Source organism: Bos taurus, chromosome 7 (genome assembly GCF_002263795.3).
Source record: "Bos taurus isolate L1 Dominette 01449 registration number 42190680 breed Hereford chromosome 7, ARS-UCD2.0, whole genome shotgun sequence".
Classification (NCBI taxonomy): Eukaryota; Metazoa; Chordata; class Mammalia; order Artiodactyla; family Bovidae; genus Bos; species Bos taurus.
In genome coordinates, this window is record NC_037334.1 from 108,818,835 (window position 1) to 108,845,993 (window position 27,159).

The window sequence follows — 27,159 nt, forward strand, 5'->3', positions numbered from 1 at the left end:
CTCAATTTTCCCAGCATCAGAGTCTTTTCTAATGAGTCAGCTCTTCGCATCAGGTTGCCAGAGTATTGGAGTTTCAGCTTCAACATCAGTCCTTCCAATGAACACCCAGAACTGATCTTTAGGATGGACTGGTTGGATCTCCTTGCAGTTCAAGGGACTCTCAAGAGTCTTCTCCAAAACCACAGTTCAAAAGCATCAATTCTTTGGCACTTAGCTTTCTTTATAGTCCAGCTCTCACATCCATACATGACTACCTGAAAAACCATAGCCTTGACTAGACAGACCTTTGTTGACAAAGTAATGTCTCTGCTTTTTAATATGCTGTCATAGGTTGGTCATAATTTTCCTTCCAAGAAGTAAGCGTCTTTTAATTTCGTGACTGTAATCACCATCTGCAGTGATTTTGGAGCCCAGAAAAATAAAGACTGACACTGTTTCCCCATCTATTTCCCATGAAGTGATGGGACCGGATGCCATGATCTTAGTTTTCTGAATGTTGAGCTTTAAGCCAGCTTTTTCATGCTCCTCTTTCACCTTCATCAAGAGGCTCTTTAGTTCTTTACTTTCTGCCATAAGGGTGGTCATCTGCATATCTGAGGTTATTGATATTTCTCCCAGCAATCTTGATTCCAGCTTGTGCTTCCTCCAGCCCAGCGTTTCTCTTGATGTCTTCTGCATAGAAGTTAAATAAGCAGGGTGACAATATACAGCCTTGATGTACTCCTTTTCCTATTTGGAAGCAGTCTGTTGTTCCATGTCCAGTTCTAACTCCTTCTTCCTGTATACAGGTTTCTCAAGAGGCAGATCAGGTGGTCTGGTATTCCATCTCTTGAAGAATTTTCCACAGTTTATTGTGATCCACACAGTCAAAGGCTTTGGCATAGTCAATAATGCAGAAATAGATGTTTTTCTGGAACTCTCTTGCTTTTATGATGATCCAGCGGATGTTGGCAATTTGATCTCTGGTTCCTCTGCCTTGTCTAAAACCAGCTTGAACATCAGGAAGTTCATGGTTCACATACTGTTGAAGCCTGACTTGGAGAATTTTGAGCATGACTTTACTAGCGTGTGAGATGAGTGCAGTTGTGCGGTAGTTTGAGCATTCTTTGGGATTGGAATGAAAACTGACCTTTTCCAGTCCTGTGGCCTGCCATATTGAGTGCAGCACTTTCACAGCATCATCTTTGAGGATTTGAAGTAGCTCAACTGGAATTCCGTCACCTCCACTAGCTTTGTTCGTAGTGATGCTTCCTAAGGCCCACTTGACTTCACTTTCCAGGATGTCTGGCTCTAGGTGAGTGATCACACCATTGTGATTATCTGGGTCATGAAGATCTTTTTTGTACAGTTCTTCTGTGTATTCTTGCCACCTCTTGTTAATATCTTCTGCTTCTGTTAGGTCCGTACCATTTCTGTCCTTTATTGAGCCCATCTTTGCATTAAATATTCCCTTGGTATCTCTAATTTTCTTGAAGAGATCTCTAGTCTTTCCCGTTCTGTTGTTTTCCTCTATTTCTTTGCATTGATCGCTGAGGAAGGCTTTCTTATCCCTCCTTACTATTCTGCAGTTATAACAGTCTGTTTTACCATGATAACAAGTTACCCTCGATCATAGACAAAAATTTTACCCTTTTACTCCCCCTTTTGATGTTTTGATATCATGATTTACCTCTTTTTATATTGTGTATCCACTGACAAATTACTGTAGCTAATAGTTATTTTAATGCTCTTATTCTTCAACTTTTTTTTTTTAATTAGAGGTAACACTACAGGCTACCATATTACAGTATTAGAGTATTCTGAATTTGACTATATACTTACCTTTAGCAGTGTTTTTGCATTTTCTATGTTTTTGTGTTACTAATAAATATGTTTTCAGCTTGCAGATTTTTTTTACAGAATTTCTCATAAGACAGTTGTTGTGGTAGTAAGTTCCCTTAACTTTTGTTTGTCTAGGAGAGTTTTTATCTCCTCTTCATTTCTGAAAGACAGCTCTGCCAGGTAAGGTATCCTTGGTTGGCATTATTCTTCTTTCAGCACTTTATCATCCCAGTCTCGCCTGCCCTGTAAGGTATCTAAGATTCCTGCTTAGAAGTCCACCAGTAGCCTAATGGGGGAGTCCCATAAAATTTACAGGTTTTTTTTTTTCCTCTTCCAGCTTTTTAGATTTTTGTCTTTGACTTTTGTCAGTTTTAATATACTGTGTCTTGGTGTGGATCTCTTTAAGTTTATTTGGTGACCTATTAGCTTCATGAACCTGTTATCCAAATCTCTCCTTAGTTTGGGAAAGTTCTCTGCCGTTATTTCATTCAATAAGCTTTCTGCATCCTACTCCTCAAACTCCAATAATTTGCAGTCTGGGCCTTTTACTGGTATACCACAGAACATGTAGGCTTCTAAAATCCTTTCTCATTCCTTTTTTCTCCTCTGATGCGATGATTTCGATTGATCTGTCTGAGCTCACACGTTCTTTTTTCTGCTTGGTCAAGTCTGATGTTAGAACTTCTATTGATCATTGTATTCTTCAGCTCAAAAGTTCTTGTTTGCGTCTTGCATGTATTTTCCTTCTCTTCATTGAACTTCTCATTTTGTTGTTATATTGTGTTCCTGATATTCTTATATTCCTTATCTGTGTTCTCTTGTATCTCTGAGCACCTTTTCAACAAGTATTTTGAATTATTTGTTGGGCAATCCCTATATCTTCTTCTGTTTGGGACTAGTACTAGGGGTTTACTGTATTCCTTTGGTGGAGTCATACTTCTTTGCCTAGTAAAGGTACCTGCATTTGAAGAAGCAGTGTCCTCTCCCAAACTCCGTGGCTGAAGCCTCTCCCCTGTGCGTGGGGCATGCTGGAGCATGCTGCGACCCCAGGTCGGGTGGGTCAGGGTCTCAGTGCAGCCACGTGTGGCTGCGTCAGCTTTGGGGGTAGTGTGGTGTCTTTTGGCTCAGGCCCCTGCATTCCGTAGCGTTGATGTGTGTGGTTTCTGGCGAGTGCTGCAGGTGTTTGCAGAGGGCTCCAGGGCTGTTTGAGTCCTCAGGAGCCCTCCTGGGTTCAGCAGCTATGCATCAGACCATATGGCATGATGGCCAGCATGGGTGTGGACACACTGGCTGCAGGGGCCAGCTGCAGGGACCAGGGTGGTGGCCAGGCTGGTTGCAGACGTGCATGGAGCTGTGGGGCTCCAAGTCGGGCAGCAAAGCTGGAGCCAGCTGTGGGTGCGCAGGTGGTTGCAGGCGTCCTGCTTGTTGGTGTGTTCTGGTGACGGCTCAGTCCCACCGTGGGTGTGCAGTGGCGCGCTGGGGACAGGCACTCAGGTGTCGCGCAGGTGACAGCTGGCGGGCTGTGCCAGCGGGCACAGTGGTGCCTGCAATGACAGCAGACGGGACCTCATCCTGGCCGACACGCTGCTGTGGGGCCTGGCTGCAGGCCTGCCTTCCCGGGCTGCACAGTGTCATGCGAGGAGGCAGTGGAGGTTGCTGACGGGCATCAGGTTGGCAGCATCTTGCAATGCCTGGCTGGCCGCCCCAGAGGCCTGAAGCGGCTGCTGGTGTGGCTCCCGGGCTCCAGAGAGGCTGGGTGGGGAGAGCAGGAAGAGGCTCGGGGGCTGGTGTTAAGGAGCGTGCCCGTCTGCGGATGGGAACTGGGTGGGGTCTGCGGGGCTCCCGTGGCTGCTGTGCTGGCCCTGGGCTCCTTCGGGGGCAACAGCTGAGGCTCTCTCTGGGAGACAGGCCTCGGAGCCTCTCCCACTGCGGCCCAGTGGCTGCTCCCCGGAGCCCGCTGACCCCGTGTCTTGCGGCCTCTGTGTGTCTTTCCACGCAGTACTCCAGAGCATTGAGGACGTTGGCCCCTTACCCTGCTTCCTTTCCCAGAAAGAGGAACTCTTTCCAGCTGTGGAGTTCCCCCTTGGCACTGAGCAGCGCCAGCTTGGGGGATGGGACGAGCAGGCAAAGTGAAGCTGCCGCCCTTCTTTCTGTGTGTGGTATTCTCGAGGGTTTTTTGTTCCACTGTGTTGCTGAAATTCTGTAAGTAGCCTCCAGAGCTCTCCCAGAACAATTTTGTTTGTGGATAACTGTCTAATTGTTGATCTTTGTAGGAAGATGGAGGTGAGGGTCTTCCATGCTGCTGTTTTGGTGACGCCACTTGTTTGACTTGGTTTAGAGTCTGCTCTTAATCACAGTTGTTGTTCCTTCAACGTAGTTTTAGAAAGCCGAACCTTTGCTACAGCAGTAGCAGCAGTGATGTCTTCTGGAGTGTTTACTTGTTGGCAAAGGTGAAAGTGTTAGTCACTCAGTCGTGTCTGACTCTTTGTGACCCCATGGACTGTAGCCCGGCAGACCCCTCTGTCCATGGAATTCTCCAGGCCAGAATACTGGAGTGGGTAGCCCTTCTCTTCTCTAGGGAATCTTCCTGACCCAGGGATCAAACCTGTGTCTCTTGTGTCTCCTGCGTTGCAGGCAGATTCTTTACTGTCTGAGCCACCAGGGAAGCCCTTCCGTTGGTGGCAGACTCAGTGCTAATTCATTTATAACCATTGCAAGCAGTGGGTATTAGCACCACATCTTGCCTATAATGAAGCTGAGGCTTCCGAAAGTTAAGGCTGCTTTCTCAAGGTCACAGTGCTGGTAAGTGCTGAGACTAGGATTAGAACCCAAGTAGTGTGATCCAGAACCCATCTACTTGAACTTTTTAGCTAAACTGGTTTTACCTTTATTTGGTAAAAGGAATCATTAAAAAGAAAAATAATCATCATTTGCTGGTATTAAAAATAAAAATGTGATCTCCTGCCACAGGAACACAAGATGGGTGAGAATTACTGTCCCATTTAAACGGAGGATCAGATGGTGCAGGTCTGGGAATTCACACCACCCTGTGGGGAGCTGAGCGATGATTTGCCAAGTAGTTGACTGTGTGCTGCATCCTCTTAGGCAGCAGCCTCCAATCTTTTTGGCACCAGGGGTTGGTTTTGTGGAGGACAGTCCCCACTGGCCGAGGCTGGGCGGTAAGGTTCGGGATGCTTCGGGCGCCTCGCATATCTTGTGCCCTTTGTTATCACTGCATCAGCTCCACCTCAGACCATCAGGCATTAGATTCTGGAGTTTGGGGCCCTGCTGTCTCACTGAGATGCATGACTTCAGAGACACAGGTCCCAAACCTAAATGATCACCAGAGTCACCTGTGGAGCATTAACATTGCAGTTTCTGGGGCCCTCCGTGACATTCCAGGGTGGATTCCAGGGATTTGTACTTTTGAGCAGCCTTTACAATGAGTCTTGATGGTCACTGTTGGAGCCTGTTCACCCAACTACACTCACTACACGAAGGGCACTTAAGTGACAGAATCCAAATGCCGAAAAATCCTGATGTGATGGACTGATAGCTGACTCTAACCAAATTAGATTTAAAGGGGAAGAAGCATCAGGTATACACACAAGCATACAATGAGGTCAAGCTTTTTTCGTTAGAATGCTGCCTCTTTAGAATGCTGGTTATATACATGTAATGTTATTTCCTCTAGAGTTCCCTTAATTATAAGTTTGATTTGGCTGCATGAAGATTTCATATCACTAACATGGTAGGAAGGATTCTAGAATTGTCTCAGGGTTCAGATGCCCTCAGTCACCCTCGTCAGCTGAAAATCATAGCTCATTGAGCCACGGTTGTGAAACCTGAAGACATTTGATTGGACTGTACAGAATCCATAATCTTTGCTTTAGAAAGGAAGCCACATTTTTTGCTCTACTCACGAGGTCATGATGGTCACCCTGTGGCTGAATATGGATCGGTTTCTCTCTCATTTCCCAGACAGTCCATAAAGATCATCCTATTTATTTAGGACTCCTCATTCTTTTCTTACCTACATTTTGGGTTACAGTGAAGATTTTATCTTTCTTTAAAAATTGTTAGTTTCATTTGTATTTGTACTATAGGTGTATGTGCCACAAAATGACAGTTACTGCTTCTTTGTCTTAGAAAAAAATGTTGCACACTTTTTTCTTTAAAGTAAATATTTTCAGTTCTGTTTTGTGCCAGGCGTTGTGCTTGGCATCAGAATGCAGTGGGTACAGTGGTGAGTAAACAGCTGTAGTGCCTGTTCTAAATATAGTGATTCATTTAGTGATGAAGATTGGGAAAAAATACATGAATAAAATAGGCAAAAATACTGTGGAAGAATCAAAACAATAAGCTGACAAGAAGTGTGACACGAGGAGGCCTATTTTAGAGAGGACGCCTGGAGAAGACCGGGCAGAGGGGCGTCTGGGAAGCGGCGAAGCGCTGTTTACAGAGAGGGCCTGCGCAGGACCTGGGTGAGGCGGGGGAGCTGGCTGAGGGCAGGGACGAGACAAGGGGTGGGCTGCCATGCCGGCACAGACGGTAAGGACCCACCTGCAGCCTGGGAGACCTGGCTTCAGACGCCTGAGCGTCTAAAAGCAGCACAGCACAGGAGAAGGGTGTGGCTACGTAGAAAGCGAAGAAGAACTGAAGAGCGTCTTGATGGAAGCGGAAGAGGAGAGTGAAAAAGTTGGCTTAAAGCTCAACATTCAGAAAACTAAGATCATGGCATCTGGTCCCATCACTTCACAGCAAATAGATGGGGAAACAGTGGAAACAGTGGCTGACTTTATTTTTTGGGGGCTCCAAAATCACTGCAGATGGTTATTGCAGCCATGAAATTAAAAGACACTTGCTCCTTGGAAGAAAAGTTATGACCAAGCTAGACAGCATATTAAAAAGCAGAGACATTACTTTGTCAACTAAGGTTTATCTAGTCAAGGCTATGGTTTTTCTAGTAGTCATGTATGGATGTGAGAATTGGACTATAAAGAAAGCTGAGTGCCGAAGAATTGATGCTTTTGAAGTGTGGTATTGGAGAAGACTCTTGAGAGTCCCTTGGACTGCAAAGAGATCCAACCAGTCCATCCTAAAGGAAATCACTCCTGGGTGTTCATTGGAAGGACTGATGTTGAAGCTGAAACTCCAGTACTTTGGCCACCAGATGCAAAGAGCTGACTCATCTGAAAAGACCCTGATGCTGGGAAGGATTGAAGGCGGGAGGAGAAGGGGATGACAGAGGATGAGATGGTTGGATGGCATCACTGACTCAATGAACTTGAGTTTGAGTAAACTCTGGGAGTTGGTGATGGACAGGGAGGCCTGGCGTGCTGCGGTTCATGGGGTCGCAAAGAGTCAGACAGGACTGAGGGACTGAACGGAAGTTGGAGGAGAGAAAGAACGCGGTGGGGAGGTAGATATGCAGGTCCTTGTTGAGTCTAGTGTGAGGTGTTTCAGTTTTTTTTAAGTACCATGAGAAACTACCACTGGATTGATTAAAGGTGTTCCATCTTAGGAGGGCGTGGTTGAACCTGTGGATCTAGAGAGTTCCTTAAGCGGCTGCTTGGACTGTAACGGAGGGCAGCCGGGGCGGCCGGTAGCACAGCCACTGCCCTGTGCCCTTACCCTCCGCCTCCGAGCAGGCAGGAGTCGCTGGCCCTTCGAGGTCCTGCTCTGCCTTCGGTCCGGGTGGGCCCCTCCTGCATGCCAGCAGTCCTTGAGTGAGCTCGGTGCTCTCACTGCGCAGAGGGTGGTCCTCGGGTGGAGAGTGAGGTCAGAGGTCACAGGCAGCCCCCTTTCTCCTCGGGGCGCCCAGCTCTTTGGCCTTCGAGTAGCCGCCAGGCTGGAGGCCCGGGAGCAGGCAGGTGGCCTCGAGGGCTCCCGTCTCCCCACAGCCCAGGCCTGGGGGTGGCGGGGACCCTCCCCTGTGCACCTCTGCCACCCGTTGGCAGCGGCCCTGTGCAGGGACGCAGCCTGGGCCCCTGGGCCCGCCTCCCAGCGCCTGCGGAGCCTGCGGGCCACTTGGGCTCCTCAGATGACTGGGGCAGGGTCTGGGCCCTGGCCCTGAGGGGGCTGCCGCTGAGACCTCCTCCTCTTAGCCCGGACCAGACTCGCCCTTTCTTGTGAGAACAGAGAAAAACATCCCTTAAAGAGAGATTACAGGATCACGGTTACCTGACCATAACCTGACCTCTAGGACAAAGGATCTGACAACATGACATCTGTATCAGCTAACTGCATCCCTCCTGCACCTTTCTAGAAGAGGGCTGTGCTGAAACTTTCAGTAACTTGGGGCTCTTAGGGCCTGAGCCTAATGAGCCTGTCTGTGTTCCAAACGCCAGCGTTCACTATTATTTGGCCTCGCTCTGCAGGGGCTCACGGACTGGTGTTTTTGGTAATGGGTAGGCCCTTGAAGGGAATGGCGGGGCTGAGGGAAACACCAGAGGTTGTTTTTTGGATGGGTTGTAGTATTAAGTTGAACCCTGAGAAACTGGTGACATTTGACTATTTCCAGCTTAAGAGAATGGTAATTTCATATTCTTTGACCTAATTTAATCACGATGGTGTAATCACTCACCTAGAGCCAGACATCCTGGAATGTGAAGTCAAGTGGGCCTTAGAAAGCATCACGATGAACAAAGCTAATGGAGGTGATGGAATTCCAGTTGAGCTATTTCAAATCCTGAAGGATGATGCTGTGAAAGTGCTGCACTCAATATGCCAGCAAATTTGGAAAACACATCAGTGGCCACAGGACTGGAAAAGGTCAGTTTTCATTCCAATCCCAAAGAAAGGCAATGCCAAAGAATGCTCAAACTACCACACAGTTGCACTCATCTCACACGCTAGTAAAGTAATGCTCAAAATTCTCCAAGCCAGGCTTCAGCAATACGTGAACCGTGAACTTCCTGATGTTCAAGCTGGTTCTAGAAAAGGCAGAGGAACCAGAGATCAAATTGCCAACATCCGCTGGATCATGGAAAAAGCAAGAGAGTTCCAGAAAAACATCTGCTTCTGCTTTATTGACTATGCCAAAGCCTTTGACTGTGTGGATCACAATAAACTGTGGAAAATCCTAAAAGAGATGGGCATACCAGACCACCTGACCTCCTCTTGAGAAACCTATATGCAGGTCAGGAAGCAACAGTTAGAACTGTACTTGGAACAACAGACTGGTTCCAAACAGGAAAAGGAGTACGTCAAGGCTGTATATTGTCACCCTGCTTATTTAACTTCTGTGCAGAGGACATCATAAGAAATGCTGGACTGGAAGAAGCACAAGCTGGAATCAAGATTGTTGGGAGAAATATCAATAACCTCAGATATGCAGATGACACCACCCTTATGGCAGAAACTGAAGAGGAACTAAAGAGCCTCTTGATGAAAGTGAAAGAGGTGAGTGAATAAGCTGCCTTAAAACTCAACATTCAGAAAAAGATCATGGCATCCAGTCCCATCACTTCATGGCAAATAGATGGGGAAACAATGGAAACAGTGACAGACTTTATTTTCTTGGGCTCCAAAATCACTGCAGATGGTGATTGCAGCCATGAAATTAAAAGACGCGTACTCCTTGGAAGGAAAGTTATGACCAACCTAGACAGCATATTAAAAAGCAGAGATATTACTTTGCCAACAAAGGTCCGTCTAGTCAAGGCTATGGTTTTTCCAATGGTCATGTATGGATGTGAGAGTTGGACTACAAAGAAAGCTGAGTGCCGAAGAATTGATGCTTTTGAACTGTGGTGTTGGAGAAGACTTTTGAGAGTCCCTTGGACTGCAAGGAGATCCAACCAGTCTGTCCTAAAGGAGATCAGTCCTGAGTGTTCATTGGAAGGACTGATGGTAAAGCTGTAACTCCAATACTTTGGCCACCTGATGTGAAGAGTTGAGTCATTGGAAAAGACCCTGATACTGGGAGGAATGGGGGCAGGAGGAGAAGGGGACGACAGAGGATAAGATGGCTGGATGGTATCACTTACTTGGTGCACATGAGTTTAGGTGAACTCCGGGAATTGGTGATGGACAGGGAGGCCTGGCGTGTTGTGATTCATGGGGTCGCAAAGTGTCGGACATGACTGAGCGACTGAACTGACCTGAACTGACTGTTATACTATTGAGGAGGCCTTACCTTTAGAAGGGGAATTTGATGAGGAAGTGTTGAGGGAATGTAGCCAAAAAGAACATCTTTGAGCCATTGAGAGGTGGGTGTAGAGATCGCCAGTGGAGTGTTGGCCTTTGAAGCAGAGAGACAGGAGGGCACATACTCTTTTCAGTTGTAACAGGAAGGAAGAATGACGTGCAGATACAGCCATGCTCGAGTGGTCATAGTTATGCCAATCCCAACAGCAAGTGTCTTATACAGGGCAAGTAATTGCATAATGAATGTTTAAATGTAGCGGTAGATGTGTATAGATTGACTCTGTTCACAGGACAGTATGAGTACCGATCCTGATTTGCTGGTAGTAGGCTCTAAATTTTCTCTCAAAAGTCTTTGCTATCAGTGATTTTTTTCCCATTTACTCAGTTATTCTCTTTCACCAAAACCAGAATAAATCAAGTATCGTGACCTTCTTTCCCACTCCGTGGCAGTCAACACTGTGACCTTCCTTTAGAACTGATTAGCAAATCAAAGAATAAAGTGGGTTTCTCACAAGTGATTTTCTTGCCCTACAGAAAATTGTCTTTTTCAATATTACTATCAGTGTTCTTTGACTTGTCAGCATAGTTGAAACATTATCTATGATTTCTGTTACTTTAATGCAGACTGCAAGTGTATCTTTTTAAAGTCATATCACTCTTCTCTGACATGTATACAGATTTTGCTTATGGAAGTATGTGTATTTCAGGAACTTTAGATGTTTGGAGCAAGACTTTATTCTACCGCATAATATAGTTTAAAAAATGATTCTCACTAGACCATTATGCTAACGTATCCCCAGGCCATGATTTTCTCTATGGACTTACTATTCAGCACAGAGTTCCAGGTACTGATCACTCATTGTATCTTTAAAGCTACAGTGAACTTAAAAGTCATCGTAAGTGCCTGCTGGATCCTTTTTCATGGAGCACCGATCACCTGTAATGTTAATTTGCATAGTACTCTCATCCATGGGTTATGGGACTGGGGCCACAGTGAGCACATTCCCAAAAGAACTGAATTAACTCTTTTTCAGTGTGTTCTTTTAAGCTGCAAGTAACTTTGCAATGTGTATGGCTCCAAAATTATCTTTTCCTGAAAGTACAGAAAGATCTGGAGAAACATAGCACCCATGAATTAATTTATACATTATAAGTGCCTGGTAAAACACATGGCATCTTTAAAAGCTCTGGAACGGTGGTGTTATAGATTAAGGTTTTATTTTATGGGTGTGTAGCTTTTACTGCAGTCCAGACAAATCAACATGTTCTAATTCTGCTCGGAATCAGAGGAACTTGATTTACTGTTGTTCCCTGCTGTGGTAGAAATTCTAAGTATCACTGAAGTAGGCTTGTGTCTTTGGTGCTGGAAATATTCAACAGAACTCATCAGAAGTGATTTCAAAAAGCCTCAGTCTGGGGTATTGTGATGATGAGTGAAGAAACATTTTCTCCTGTTTCAGACACAGCCTTTGACAGTGCATTCAGTTCAGTTCAGTCACTCCGACGTGTCCGACTCTCTGCGACCCCATGGACCACAGCACGCCAGGCCTCCCTTCCATCACCAGCTCCCGGAGTTCACTCAAACTCATGTCCATTGAGTCGGTGATGCCATCCAACCATCTCATCCTCTGTCCCCTTCTCCTCCTGCCTTCCATCTTTCCCAGCATCAGGGTCTTTTCCAATGAGTCAGTTCTTCACATCAAGTGGCCAAAGTATTGAAATTTCAGCTTCAGCATCAGTCCTTCCTATGAGTATTCAGGACTGATCTCCTTTAGGATGGACTGGTTGGCTCTCCTCGCAGTCCAAGGGACTCTCAAGAGTCTTCTCTAACACCATAGTTCAGAAGCATCAATTCTTCAGTGCTAAGCTTTCTTTATAGTTCAACTCTCATATCCATACCTGACTACTGGAAAAACCAGAGCCTTGACTAGACAGACTTTTGTTGGTGCATTTAGGAAAATATATATAGATTAGACAACTATCTACCTAGCTCTGAAATATTTTTCGCTTCCTTGGGTGGACTCTGGGTTATGCCAAGGGATTGCCTTTGACTTTTCCACAGAGAACCAGTCAGCCAATATGGATGTGTGTGTAAAGATTTGTTCTGTAATGTTGCTCAACTGCTGACCTGCAGCCTCCACAGTTCAGCTAGCTTCTCTTCGGCCCTGACCTAGTGCTGCACCAGTCCACCAGGTTTCCTTTGCTTTGCCGTTTCTAGTCAAGGATTGATCCATAGTCAGTCTCTCTTTTCACTAGGAGAAGTGGGGCTTGTCCTGCAGGGTGAGTTCTTTGCTAAGACCTTGCACTTCCTGCTTCTCTCTCCCCTGATGAACAGGCTTGAGTTCTCCCTTGTGGAGACATGGCACCCCACCCTAGAGGTGACTCCTGCCTTAAAGGGCTACAGTTCTGACCTGTAGGGGGCTGTTTCTGTCCTATATGTCTAAGTAGAGGGGCTCCCCTGGTGGCTCAGTCCGTAAAGAACCCACGGGCAGTGCAAGAGACTGCATGCAACGTGATAGACCAGGGTTCAGTCCCTGGGTCAGGAAGATCCCCTCAAGGTGGAAATGGCAACCCACTGCAGTGTTCTTCCTGGGGAATCCCATGGGCGGAGGAGCCTGGCGGGTACAGTGCTTGGGGTCGCAAGGGTCGGCCACGGCGGAGCAGCCCTGCTGCCCGCCCTGGCGTGTGTCTGCGTGGGGAGGCCGTGTGGGCCCCTCTCAGGGGCGGGGGCTCTGCTGCCATCGCGTGCTCCTCGTCTCTCCGCAGGCAGAGCTCCGGACACTCCTCCCCAGCGTTGTCTCTGCCCTGCCTGTGAAGGTCCTTGCCTGCTGGATTGCTTCCCCTTTTGTTTACCTTTTTCTTATTCTGAAACATTTCCCTTAGTCCCTTCGGACTTCTGTGAGCTCTCACACAGTTTGCTGAAGCGATCTTCTCTTGGTAGATAGCACTCTGTTGATCTTTTTTCCCTCCTGTTGTTGAACTGGCCAATACCTGGGACTAGAATTATTCTTTCTCTTGGCTTCCCATTATAAAATCCACAACCACTCATAAGAGACTAAAGAAAGTATAAGTACCTGTAACCAGTTTTACCATCTTGATTACAGCTTTCTGTATGTCAGTTCAGTTCAGTCATTCAATCTTGTCTGACTCTTTGCGAGCCCATGGACTGCAGCACACCAGGCCTCCCTGTCCATCATCAACTCCTGGAATTCACTTAAACTCATGTCTGTGGAGTTGGTGATGCCATCCAGCCATCTCATCCTCTGTCATCCCCTTCTCCTCCTGCCTTCAATCTTTCCCAACCTCAGAGTCTTTTCAAATGAGTCAGCTCTTTGCATCAGGTGGCCAAAGTATTGGAGTTTCAGCTTCAACATCAGTCCTTCCAATGAACATTCAGGTCTCATTTCCTTTAGAATGGACTGATTGGCTCTCTTCGCAGTCCAAGGGACTCTCAAGGGTCTTCTCCAACACCACAGTTCAAAAGCATCAACTCTTTGGTGCTCAGCTTTCTTTATAGTCCAACTCTCACATCCATACATGATTACTGGAAAAACTATGGCTTTGACTAGACAGACCTTTGTTGGCCAAGTAATGTCTCTGCTTTTTAATATGCTGTCTAGGTTGGTCATAACTTTCCTTCCAAGGAGTAAGAGTCTTTGTATTTCATCGCTGCAGTCACCATCTACAGACCAGACCACCTGATTTGCCTCTTGAGAAACCTGTATGCAGGTCAGGAAGCAACAGTTAGAACTGGTCATGGAACAACAGACTGGTTCCAAATAGGAAAAGGAGTACGTCAAGGCTGTATATTGTCACCCTGCTTATTTATTTCTATATGTATCTTTTATTAAAAAGGCGAGTAATCATGTCGTACATACAGTTTTAAAACTGTGTTTTCATCACTTTATCTTCTGAAAATGGTTTCTCAATTTTTAAAATTGTATTTCTAAGTTTTTACTGACTAAAAACTATTCATTATGTTAGTTGTATTGTTTGACTAGTCCTTCACTTTGGGACATATAGATGTTTTTTCTTTTCTCCTTTCTGTCTTTCTGTTATTTACTGGTGAGAGGAATTTCATTTCTCGGCGTCCACATTTGTTTTGCTTTCTACGCGTTTATTTTGTTACACCTTAATGTGGCCTTTTTGCAGCCGTGGGGCAGGCTGTTGCTATGGCACGAACACAGTGTGGCCTGGTTTGCTCCATGTGGGGAACCATGTCTAATGCTCGTCTGTCTTTCTGGCATGTAGCACTGTGCCTGTGCAGAGGGTGTTCACTCAAGCATTCTTGTTGCATGGAAGAAGTGCAGAGAGCTCTGTGACAAGCATTGAAGTACTGTGTCCTGGGACCCAGGGTATCGGAGTGAACAAGGCGAAGATTGGGACTGAAGTGGGTTGCCATTTCCTGCTCCTGGGAGCCCTCCCGACCCTGGGATTGAACCCTGGTCTGTCGCATTGTAGGCAGTCTCCTGTACTGCATGAGCTCTTGACTGACTGAACTGCCAGAGAAAGCCCTTTACTTAGACATGTGTGACAGAAATAGCAGCCTCCTGCAGATCAGAGGCTGAAGGCTTATTCCGTAAAGGAAAGTTTGTGTTTAGAGGTGGCAAGCCTCTACGTGTGAGGATCACTTAAAAGAAACAAAAGTACGCAGTAGAGTAGAAGCCGTCTAAATGACTTAAGTGCAGTTGCTGGAGGAAGGTTCACGCCAGGCTTTTCACAATACAGCTCATTAAAAGAGTTGACCAGATTTTTCTGTTGATGGTAGTTCTTGTTTAGGATTGTTCACTAGTGTTACTGACTGAAATGGAATGGTCGTTTTCAAGTTCATACTTTTTTGTTCTTTTAAGTAACTGGACTCATTTGTACCTCAATTTAAAATGTCATACCTGAATATAATATGGTATTGCACTTAGTGATTTTAGAGACCTGAAGGTCTTTTAGGACTGGGTTTGGGGTAATAGGAAATATAGGCCCCAGTCTTCTTGGTCTGTGTTTTGCACATTTTAAAATATGACTAAACAAAGGTTGCAGCCACGGAGAAGGTTTTCTGCTGTACTCGGGCGTCTAACCCTGCCAGCCGCTCACGCTCCCACTGACCCCACGTGTAAAAGAGAAGAGTGGAGGCTGAGTGGCTACCGTCTTGGTCAGGCACATAGTTTCAAAAAAAATGCTGTCTGTCTCAGTAAAGCTGTCTTAGAGTTTCATATAGCTGTCTTTTTCTTTTTTATTATAGGGTCAGCTTTCAATGTTGCAAGAAAAAATAGACCATTTGGAACGCTTGCTAGCTGAGAATAATGAAATCATCTCAAATATTAGAGACTCAGTCATCAATTTGAGTGAATCTGTGGAGGATGGTACGAAAAACTCAAAAGGCAATTTCAGCCATGGTGCTGGCTCTCCTCTTCTGCCATCGAAACGTTTGTCCCTCACAGTTGACCCTGCAGACTGTCTGTTTGCTTCACAAAGTGGAAGTCAGAGTTCAGAGGTGCAGGTAATGTATGCGTTCATTAAGAATCACTGGGCTTTGATTTGCTTTTGTCTTTTTAGATTTGATCTGGTACCTGTTTATAGTTGCTAAATTCTTCGGATTACAGTTTCTATTTTTGTAAAATCATTTAATTGGTCACATGATCATTGATGTTCTTTTTAGTGATAAAATTGTGTAATTCTATGTTTCTCCTAGTTTTTCTTTCTTTTATACTATGTGACTATGGCCTTTTCTGTGTGCTTCTTAGGTTTTATTTTCTATATCAGTTGAAGACCTTTAGAGGTTTAAATCTTGGCAAAGAGATATTTTCCCCCTTCCTTTAGAGAATACGAGAAAAGCCCTGCTCTTTCTGTGTATCTGTTATACATAAGAAGTTTCACACAGTGTGATGTCAGCTTCTCTTTACTGAATACGCCTCTGTGAGAGGGGAAGGGAAGAGCTCTAGAACTGTCCAGGATGAAGGTTTTTGTCCACCTGTGGTTAAGGAGCACGCCAAGTGTGGCGAGTCTGAGTTGAGATATGCACTGATATCCACACAAAGTGTTGAAGATTTATTGTGTAAAGAAGAATGTAAAATATCTTGCTTATTTTATTTTGATTATATATTGGGATGGTAATATTTTGAATATATTGGGTTAAAATATATCATCAAAATTAATTTCACCTATTTTCCTTTTTTTTGGTTTAGTCAGAGCTGTATTTTAAAAATTAGTTGTGCAGTTATTTAAAAGGAAGTTGAAATATATTTCCCTAAACATGATCGATCAGTTTTACCATTTTCATTTAGTAGGAGATATTCTCATTCTCTTTATGATCTATAAGGCTATTCATTTTTCTGATTGATTTCCTTTCTTATAAAGGGTTTATTTATGAATTTTTAGCTTGATCCTATTTTTGTTTCTAGTATTTTTAGTTTGTTGCCCAGTAATATTTAAGGCTACTTTCAGGTAGTAACTATTGGGTTTTAATTTTGAGGTATTATATTTTGGATTTCAAATAACTTGTATCTTTCATTTATTTATTTGTTTATTTTTTTCCTATCTAGGTAGTATGATTTTATTTTCTTTACACTTTGGCATTTATTTACAGAGACCTTCCTCTGCCCTGGATTCTTTTTTTTTTTTTAATGAAATAAAGATGAATATTTTTAATGATGATTCACAAAGAAGATAGATGATGTAAATTATTAGACACCTTAATAATAAAGAAACAAAGATATATAAAGGAGAAACCAGAAGAAATATGAGGGAAAAGAAAAATATAGAATCATAATGAGATGTATTAACATTTCTCTGAGAATATCAAGTGCAGAAAAAATAATAGGAGCATCTTGAATGATGTCATTAATAATTTAAATATAATTGATTTATATTTAATTCAGTTCAGTTGCTTAGTCGTGTCCAACTCTTTGCAGCCTCATGGACTGCAGCACGCCAGGCCTCCATGTCCATCATCAACTCCCAGAGTTTACTCAAACTCATGTCCATTGAGTCGGTGATGCCATCCAGCCATCTCATCCTCTGTCGTCCCCTTCTCCTCCTGTCTTCAATCTTTCCCAGAATGAGGGTTTTTTTCAAATGAGTCAGTTCTTTGCATCAGGTGGCCAAAGCATTGGAGTTTCAGCTTCAACATCAGTCCTTCCGATGAATACCCAGGACTGATCTCTTTTAGGATGGACTGGTTGGATCTCCTTGCAGTCCAAGGGACTCTCAAGAGTCGTCTCCAACACCACAGTTCAAAAGCATCATTTCTTCAGCACTCAGCTTTCTTTGTAGTCCAACTCTCACATCCATACATGACCACTGGAAAAACCATAGCCTTGACTAGATGGACCTTTGTTGGCAAAGTAATGTCTCTCCTTTTTCATATGCTGTCTAGGTTGGTCATAACTTTCCTTCCAAGGAGTAAGCGTCTTTTAATTTCATGGCTGCAATCACCATCTGCAGTGATTTAATTAATTTATATTAATCATGTCCTACACAAATATATTTAATATTTTGTACTTCATACATTGTTTTTAGATGTGCATAGGATATTTAGAAAAGCTGGCAAAAAGGTAGACATAACTAAATTTCAGAAAGTAGAGTTCTTTTTGTGTGTGTGTGTGATTCAGTTATACACATATGTTATTTGTGAAATTATTTTCCATTATAGGTTATTAGAAGATACTGACTATAGTTCCCTGTGTTATACAGAAAACCTTTGTTGCTTATTGCATATCTATTTTTTAAAATTAGAAATCTAGAATTCTATTCATACTAAGTCAAACAAGTGGAATCAAAAGGTCATAAACTTTTTAGTTAGACAAAGATTCATAAGTTTTCTAAAATATATACATATTATTTATATATATGTATACAAAAGCTTTTTTAATATGCTTGATAAAGGCTTGAGAAAGAACATAAAAAAAACCAAAATCGATGGAGAAATTGGAAAACATAAACTAAATGAAATGGGAACACTGAATATGAAATAGAAAAAGTGAAACAAGCTAGATAAAAGTAAAAGATTCTCATACAGTCTGGTTGCTTTTAAACATGACTGCTCATTAGAAACATATCTGGACCTCTGTCAAAAAAGCAATACCTGGGCATTTGTATTTTTTAAAAAATACCAAAATAATTCTGCTATGCATCTAGATTTCAAAAAGTGATTACAGGTTTTTCTATTGAATGGTAGTTTTGGTGATATAGAATTCTATCTATGATTTTCTGTTGACCAATCATGATACAATGATATTAAGTGAGTAATAGTTACATCATCACAATAGTAAAAGATGTTTATTAGTTTTCACCGTCAATAGCCAGACAAAAAATAAAATCTATACAAAAAATTGTATAGATTACAATTGTAAGGTATAATGGGAACTTGATTAATCTAACAATATAAAATAATTACATGCAGTTTAGGGGGTCAAGCAGAGTGATGTGGTAAGTGAAAATACATACATACACATGATTTCATCTGCTAAGCCAGGCTATGTCTTGGTTGGTGCATTTACTCCATTTGCGTTTCAGGTAATTATTGATATGTAGACCAGAATTCGATCCCTGGGTTGGACAATCCCCTGGAGGAGAGCATGGCAACCTACTCCAGTATTCTTGCCTGGAGAATCTCCTGGACAGAGGAGCTGGTGAGACACAGTCTATAGGGTCAGAGTTGGACACAACGGAAGCAAGTTTGCATGCCTGCTCACATGATCCTGTTACCTTTTTCTTAATTGTTTTGGGTTTATTTTCTGTAGGTAGGGCTTTTCCTTCTCTTGTTTTCTGCCTAGAGAAGTTCCTTTAGCATTTGTTGTAAAGTTGATTTGAGGATGCTGAATTCTCTTAACTTTGCTTGTCTAGAATGCTTTTGATTTCTCCATTAAATCTGAGGGAGAGTCTTGCTGGGTAGAGTATTCTTGATTGTAGGTTCTTCCCTTTCATCACTGTAAATATGTCATGCCATTCCCTTCTGGCTTGTAGAGTTTCTGTTGAGAAATCAGCTGGTTTCCTGATGAGAGTTCCCTTGTGTGTTATTTGTCATTTTCCCCTTGTTGCTTTTAATATTTTATTTCTGTCTTTAATTTTTGTCAGTTTGATTACTATGTATCTTGTTGAGTTCTTCCTTGGGTTTATCCTGCCTGGGACTCTCTGTGCTTCCTGGACTTGGTTGATTCCCATATTAGGGAAGTTTTCAACTATTATCTCTTCAAATATTTTCTCAGGCCCTTTCTTTCTCTCTCCTCCTTCTGGGATCCCTATAATGTGAACTTTGGTGCATTAAATGTTGTCCAGAGGTCTCTTAGGCTGTCTTCATTTCCTTTCATTCTTTTTTCTGTATTCTGTTCTGCAGCAGTGATTTCCACCATTCTGTCCTCCAGGTCATTTACCTGTGCTTCTGCCCCAGTTATTCTTCTCTGTTTGTTCTTTAGTTCTTGTGGGTCTCTCAGTTCAGTTCAGTCGCTCAGTCGTGTCCTACTCTTTGCGACCCCAGGGATTGCAGCACGCCAGGCCTCCCTGTCCATCACCAACTCCTGGACTCCACCCAAAACGTGTCCACTGTAGGTCTTTGATATACACTATTTGCATCTTCTCAATCTTTGCCTCCATTCTTTTTCTGAGATCCTGAATTATATTCACTATCATTATTCTGAATTCTTTTTCTGGAAGGTTGCCTATTTCCACTTCATTTAGTTATTTTTCTGGGGTTTTTGTCTTGTCCCTTCATCTGGGACATAACTTTCAGCTTTTTCATGGTGATTTTGTTTTAGTCGCTGTGGGATTGTGGTTCTTCTTGCTTCTTCTGTCTGCCCTCTGATGGAGGAGGCTAAGAGCCTTGTGTAAGCTTCCTGATGGGAGGGACTGGTGGTGGAAAAATCTGGGTCTTGCTCTGGTAGGCAGTGCCTTTCTCAGTAAAACTTTAATCCAATTATCTGCTGGATTTGCACTCCCGCCCTGGTAGTCTTTTGGCCTGAGGCCAGCCCGCCCTTGAGTCTACTGGCTCTGTGATGGGGTTATTGGGGACCTTCCCAGACAGCTGCTAGCAGTCCCCGGCCCCTGTGGCGAGCCGTGCTGACCCACGCCTGCGCAGGAGGCCCTCCAGCACTAGCGGGCGGCTCTGCTCCTGTGGAGGCGCTGCTCCTTCCCTCTGAGTCTGGTGTGTGCAAGGTTTTGTTTTTGTCCTCCAAGACCGAAATCTTTGTTTCCCCCAATCCTGTGGAAGTCTTGTAATCAAATCCTGCTGGCCTTCAAGGTCAGATACCCTGGGGATTCCCGTCCCTTTGTTGGGTCGCCAGTCTGGGAAGCATGACGTGGGGTTCTGAACCTTCCCAAGAGTGGGAAAACTTCTTCACTGCTGTTGCTTTCCAGTATGTGGGTCACCTACCCCGATAACTTCCCCGGTGGCTCAAATGGTAAAGCGTCTGCCTGCAATGCGGGAGACCCAGATTCGATCCCTGGGTTGGGAAGATCCCCTGGAGAAGGAAATGGCAACCTACTCCAGTTATTCTTGCCTGGAGAATCCCATGGACAGAGGAGCCTGGTGAGACACAGTCCATAGGGTCACAGAGACTTGGATACAACTGAGCGACTTCACTTTTCACCCCGGTAGGTACGGGATTTGATTTTATCGTGCTTGTGCCCCTGCTACATCTTGCTCGTCTTCTTTATCTTTGGACACGGAGTATCTTCTTTGTTAGGCTCCAGTGTCCTCCTGTCGGTGGTTGTTCAGCAGCGAGTTGTGATTTTGGTGCTTCGGCAGGAGAAGATTAGCGCATCTTCTGCTCCACCGTCTTGAACTGGAGGTTACCGATTTCAGTATTAGAGAAATTTAAATTATGTATTTAGCCTGCAATATATTGGTTTGCCAAAATGTTTGTTTGGATGTTTTGTAATAGCTTAGAAAACACTCGAACAAACATTTTGGCCAATGCAATTTTTTCCTCCAGTAGCACTGTTTTTAGAGGGTAGTGGTGTTGAGAACTAAGGTAAGAAAGGACTTCTGCCTTTCTTAAACTTTGAGTGTGTCACTCACATTTATTCTGTTCTACAAATTGACAGAGAGCTATTTTAACGTTGTACCTTGGATGGGAAACTGGATCTTGGTGCAGACCCTAAGGAGTGAATATTTTAAAGTTGGACAAGAGGAGTTGGCTCTGGCCTTGCTTCAGTGTGGAAGCTTTCACTGACTCTTGGGGACAGAGAGCATGATATGCTCTCGAGGCCGTGGCCCGCTTGTTAAGCCGGAAGCTGGGGACAGTGGGATTGGCTCTGTGCTCCAGCCTCATCGGCTAGTGTGTGGCCAGGTTCAGATAGGATCAAGATCCTGGGCTTTGAAGGGATATCTGTTTCTCTGAGGCTTGGCTGTGTTTAGGTTTTAATTAAGTACCTTTAAAGGGAAACAGTAAAATCTTTTTAGGGGTGGTCCTAAATCTGGGCCGGCTAGAAAGGAGTTGCAGAGCAGTCATGGAGCTCAGGCAGAGCGAGGCAGCAGGGTCCTGGGAGCTGCAGGGCCTGAGAAGGATCCGCAGGGCCAGCGGCAGCTGTTCTGTCTCCTCTTCCTGCTGCTTCACAGACAGCCCTTCTTATCTTTGGGACATTTTATTTATATTGTAAGTTTCCAAGTAAAAGGTATGTTATTTTCTTAAAATATTTTGTGTTCACTTTCATATAATTTGCTTGTTATCTTAAAAAACTGTTTTGTAACCAATTTATGTATTAATTAGGATGTAATTTCTCAAGTAGTTTAAATTTTACCAAAGGAGGGTTGTGTTCTTTGTCATACTTAGTATCACAGAGAGTATGAAAAATAAGTCTTTAGGTTTGTTTGACTTTGTTTTCTTGTAATATTTTTTTCTCTTTTTTCCCCAAATGGATTATTATTTAGAAGAAATACTACTTTGGAACTTAGCAAACTTAGCAAACATTAATATTTTTTTCTCTTTTTTCCCCAAATGGATTATTATTTAGAAGAAATACTACTTTGGAACTTAGCAAACATTTGAACACTTAAAAGCTAAATCTCAATTAAAAAAAATTATTTTAAACCTAGCTAACCCTGTTATAGTTTTATTTTTAGGATAAAAAAGGTAAACATACATAAGCTAAATTAAAGAATATCTATAGATCCATTTCCATTCAGATACAGAATTTAAAATATAGGAGATTGGTTATAAAATAAAGACAAATTATAAAATAATTTTCAGTACTTTGTTTGAAAATGCTAAAAATATTTGATCATAATGAAATTTTTTGTTAGCTCTTCAGTTCCCATCCTTTTCTATTAAATTGTATTGGAAGTAAAGTAGGGGAAGAGGAATTGAATGAAGTTATTTTATATTAGGAACAAAAGATGAACGGGGTTATTTATCAGGTTTATTATGGAGCACAATTTTAACCTTTATTTTAACTCTCTGAATGATGGTTAAATGTGTTCTGCCTTAACCTCTTTAGTTAAGGTCTACAGAAATAGTTTCATTTTTTAAAAATATATATACAGAGTACAGCAACAAGTAGTTTTGAGCAAATATTCCCAACATAAAGTTTAAATTAATAATGGTTATACATGATTAACTGGAGAAGGGAACAGCAACCCACTCCAGTAATCTTGCCTGGAGAATTCCATGGACAGAGGAACCTGCCAAACTACAGTCCATGGGGTCATAAAGAGCTGGACACGACTTACTAACACACATGCATACATGATTAAACTTAACTTCTTTTGTCTTTCTATTGTAGATGTTGGATGTTTACAGTCTAATTCCTTTTGACAATCCCGATGGTGGAGTTTGGAAGCAAGGATTTGACATCACTTATAAGCCTGATGAATGGGACACTAAGCCCCTTCAAGTCTTCGTGGTGCCTCACTCCCATAATGACCCAGGTAAAATCTGCACTTCAAAAATCTGGAAGTTATTAAGTCCTTGTAGGCCCAAAGTATTTTAATGAGAATCAGGTAAACCTACTTTTCAAATTTTGGGGATGTTATTCTCTGACTTTTAACATATTTTGTATGTTACAGTGTTCTCATTTTATCAATTTATGGGCCATTCAAGGATAATACTTGTGCAGTATCAAATAGGAATAAACACAAGAAGGTCTCAGCTTTGGGAGATGAAAAGTTACATGCATATAAGGTAGTGATAGTTCATTTTAGTTACTTCTTAAATATTGTGTGAGAGAATTATTTCATGTCCATAAACTCTGCATTAGAAAATTCAGAATGCTCATGGTAAGGTTTGTATCTTTAAAATATAGAAACAGCATAAAGTGGTTAAGAGCCTTGGTTTCAAGCATGCATGAGTGTGAGTCCCAACCCCAACAGTGTTAGACAACTTTAGGCCAGAGTAGGTTTTTTCCCAGGTAGAGACAGGATAAAGTGTTCACTTCATAGAGTGAAAGGTTCAAGGCATGTTGCACTGTGCAAGAATAACTGCTGTCATTGCCATTAATGCTGATATTTGTTCATGTGACACCTTGTGGTATTTACTGGGGCCAGAGATTTTTCCACCCCAGGTAAAGGAAAGTTGCTAAAATGATAATGGGAAATGTAACTCAATGTTTATCTTTATTAGTGTGAGGACACAGGTAATGAGTAAATGACCCATGAATTAAGTTGCAGGATTTTTTGGAATGTACTTCCAAAGACTTTTGAAGGACTGACTTACCTATGCTTCTGTTTTTTATTTTTCTGAGTTTCATTGTTACTATCAGAGGCACCATATTCATTTACTACTTTGCATGTTTTTGCTCTCAACATTTGATTTTGTCATATTCTTTTCCACTAGTTTATTTTTATGTGTTTCTTTCTCAGACAGTAGAGCTTGTTGCTTTACGTCTGGACGCATGCTTTGGTGAAGCCCTGCCTGTGTGTGTTTGCCCACGCATGCTGCTTTTAGCTGTGAAAGATAGTCTCCAAGACAGAGCTTGGGTGCTGAAGCGTTCGAATCTCTAGTGTAGTTCAGTATTTAGTGTGAGAAGAAGGACTATATATATATGAAATCAATATTCTGAAAATTTGTGATGAGCAGTTACTACACATCAGCTTCTGATTTGGTTTCCTTGTCTTTGGTCTTAATGTCTTCATCTAGCTCTATTTGTCTCATTGATGTTTCCTCTTATGTGTTTTAAGTCGTCACCTCAGCAGGTAAAGAATCTGCCTGCAATGCAGGAGACAAAGGTTCTATCCCTCAGTTGGGAAGATCCCCTGGAGAAGGAAATGGCAACCCACTCCAGTATTCTTGCCTGAAACATCCCGTGGACAGAGGAGCCTGGCGGGCTGCAGTACCAAGGGTCACAAAAAGTCAGACACGACTGAGCGGCTGAGCATGCAAGAAAACCTTCACCGTGTAGGGCTGCCGAGCGAGATTCGGGGCCAGCCTGAGTGAGCAGACCTCCAGCTGTCCTGGGGCTTGTTTATTTGTCTGTCTATGAAATGGAGGTCATGTAGGTGGAGCAGCATTGTAAGTGAGATTGAGTTATAAAGTAAATGTAGAAGGTGATGAAAATCATACCTAATCGAAATTTATTTTGCTGTTTATTTACCCACGTGAGCACCAGATTAAGTAGTACATTTGCATTTAGGAGATACATATGAAAGACATAGTATCTTCATTTATATTTGGATTCACTCACTCAAGTGAGGTGCTCACACTTCACGTACGGGATCTGAGACCGTAGGATGGCAGGTTTTTTTTTTCCCTCTATAAATCTCATTTACTCTGAAATATCCCTTCATTGAGTGAGATAGTGGCCAAGCTGGTTTTATTATTTATATTGTTCTCTCCTCTTCTTTTCCCTGCCAGTCTTAGTTTAATCCTTATCACTTAATTGGGTTTGTGATGTGATTCCATTGTGTTTCCATAATTCCAAATCCGTAATAGGGGTTCCAAGGAATCCCGTATAGGTTTATAAACACACTTAACCAGTGTGTTTCACAAGACCTCCTCATGTGAACACAGCTCTCCTTCCTCTTTTATCTTTTAGAGACCTTTATTATCCTTTCCTCTTTTCTGCCATCCTCAATTTCCACTGATCTCATTTCTTGTTATTCTGTAACATGGGCTCTTAACTGAAATAATAAAATTTGTAGTTTACCAGGCAGTGTGCCAGATGTTTTATAAACAGCTAATGCTGACAATAACTTTGGAAGGTTAGTGCCACTATTCATGATGAAGGTGATACCAACTTGCCAAGGTTACACAGGCAGTAAGTGGCACCAGAGTACTTCCCTGTTGGTTTACCTGGATCGGCAGAGCGGCAGAGAACATGGGTCTCTTGTTACACGCTGTCCTCATTGCCTAGCCCAACAGTTGGCATATAGTCTTCGCTAAATATGTGTAAAGCCTTCACTAACTTGCCTCCATGCCCCTCACAACTTTTTCACACTGTGTACACACACACACACTTCATGCTTGCATATCAGCACAGATACAAACTTTTTATTGGTCTTCTTACTGGAGTGTAAGCTCAATGAGGGCTTGAACTTTGTCTTATTAACCACTGGGTTGTTAATACTCAAACAGTAACCAGCACATAGTACAGACTGAATCAGTTAAATAAGCTAATGAACAAAGGAATATGGAACAGCTGACTTACTCTTTGGCCTATACTCTTAACTGCCCTCTTTCTTGTTGTCTACTTATTTCCATTCCTTTAAAAAATAGCTTCTTTAAAGTGCACTGTATAATTTTGAATACCAATAACAAATAATGTTAAGCTCTTAAAGGGCAGGGACTGTCTCTGCCTTTTAAACTTTGTTTGCATTAAGCTTCCTGTTGCAGTTAGTGTGTTGTTCTGTGAGAAGGCATTCTGAATAATTGTCCCTGACTAATAAATGAATCTGTCTGTTGGTATCCTAGCAACCACAGTTGAATCTTTTTGTCTTAGTGAAAGAGGTTAATAACCTTTACCCTCAGGCCCTTCTCCACTTGAGTCAAAAGTAATGGTCAGAAACAGACCTTTTAAAACTAAAGCAATTTTTTGCTATCAAGCAAAATGCTAGAGAAAAGAACCTCCTGACTTAATTTTCATTGCTCCTTAACAAAAATAGAATTTAGATAACTAAATTATTCTGTAAAAAATGGAATCATTCAGATCATGAAAAACCACTCTTCAGTAGAGGAAAAGAGATGAGTATGTACACATACATTCCAAGTTAAAATTCACTCTGTGACAGGAAGTATTTGTATAATACTCCTAAATGAACGTGCAGTTTACTTGTAAGTGAAATTTATAGAGAGCTTTTCCTTTTCTGCAGCAACAATTTAAAACAAACTTTAGCCCAGTAGTTGATTTCATCAGTGGAGTTTTGTCTGTTGGGGCTAGAAATATTTGAAATAAATTTTTAGGAAATTCCTATATTAAGTCACCATACTTAAAAAATTATGTTCCTGCATTTTTGTGTGTGGAGATATTTTTCTTTTTGGGTTGAATTGAAAAGGTACATTTCAAATTATATTTATATATTAATAAAATTTCTAACTATGTCTTTTTCTAGTACATAAGGACATGTAACCATTATCATGTAATATTTTATGTGGTTTACATGAGTTAAAACAAACTTGGAAAGAAATTAAGTAAATGCTGATAATTGTGTACTGTTACGCTTTTGAAAAGTTTTGAATCATAGACCATGAAATTAAATGTTAGTTGATTGATACATGTTCATGTTGTATTTAATAAGCTGATTAAAACACCATTACAGCACCTTTATATCTACAATCTTAATTCTTTGCTTCCTGCTAGTTAACTGTGGAAATAGTTAATTTTCCTTCCAAGGAAAAAAGTGTGTAGAGAGAAGATAAGGTATACTAAATGAAAAATTGGACGGCATATTGTTAGTCAAGCAATTTGTAAAATGAACATTAGAAAATAATCCCCCCATGTGGTGTGACTCCAAAACAGAAGGAAGATCTGGGCCCAAGAGTCACATTGGAAAATAATTTTTTCATGAGTTTTCAGTTCTTTTGCAGAATTTTTGACTCAAGAGTGTTCAGGATTTTCAGCCTTTTTTTTTGAAAATTAAGAGAACAATTTTTGCATTTTGTATTATATAATTTGAAATGAGTTTGCTTATGTATCCTTATTCTTAAAAAGTCAGTGGAAAAGAGAAATGTGAGGACGTCACAGGGGGAATGTTATTTCCCAGCTCTTCTGTTCAAATACTGTTAAGCACAGTCCGGAGAGAACATTTCTGGTTCTGCATGGGTGAGT

The 27,159-nt window shown here is 42.3% G+C and overlaps 1 protein-coding gene and 1 non-coding gene across 3 annotated transcripts in view; both read left to right on the plus strand.

Annotated features, from left to right (window-relative positions):
- MAN2A1 (mannosidase alpha class 2A member 1) overlaps positions 1-27,159 on the plus strand; it is a 210,749-nt gene that overhangs the window by 23,769 nt on the left and 159,821 nt on the right. The window contains exons 1-3 of one of the 2 annotated variants that reach the window (XM_059888188.1): positions 15,399-15,466; positions 18,481-18,596; positions 22,684-22,828. In XM_059888188.1, the coding sequence (XP_059744171.1) occupies positions 18,543-18,596; positions 22,684-22,828 (199 nt within the window). In that variant the 5' untranslated portion in view covers positions 15,399-15,466; positions 18,481-18,542. Of the gene's footprint in view, positions 1-15,208; positions 15,467-18,480; positions 18,597-22,683; positions 22,829-27,159 lie in introns of those variants that run through there. The other variant, NM_001205886.3, reaches the window with a different exon arrangement.
- On the plus strand, positions 20,817-20,870 carry MIR2285BV (microRNA mir-2285bv). The gene has a single exon (NR_162311.1). It is a non-coding gene; the product is annotated as a microRNA mir-2285bv (primary transcript).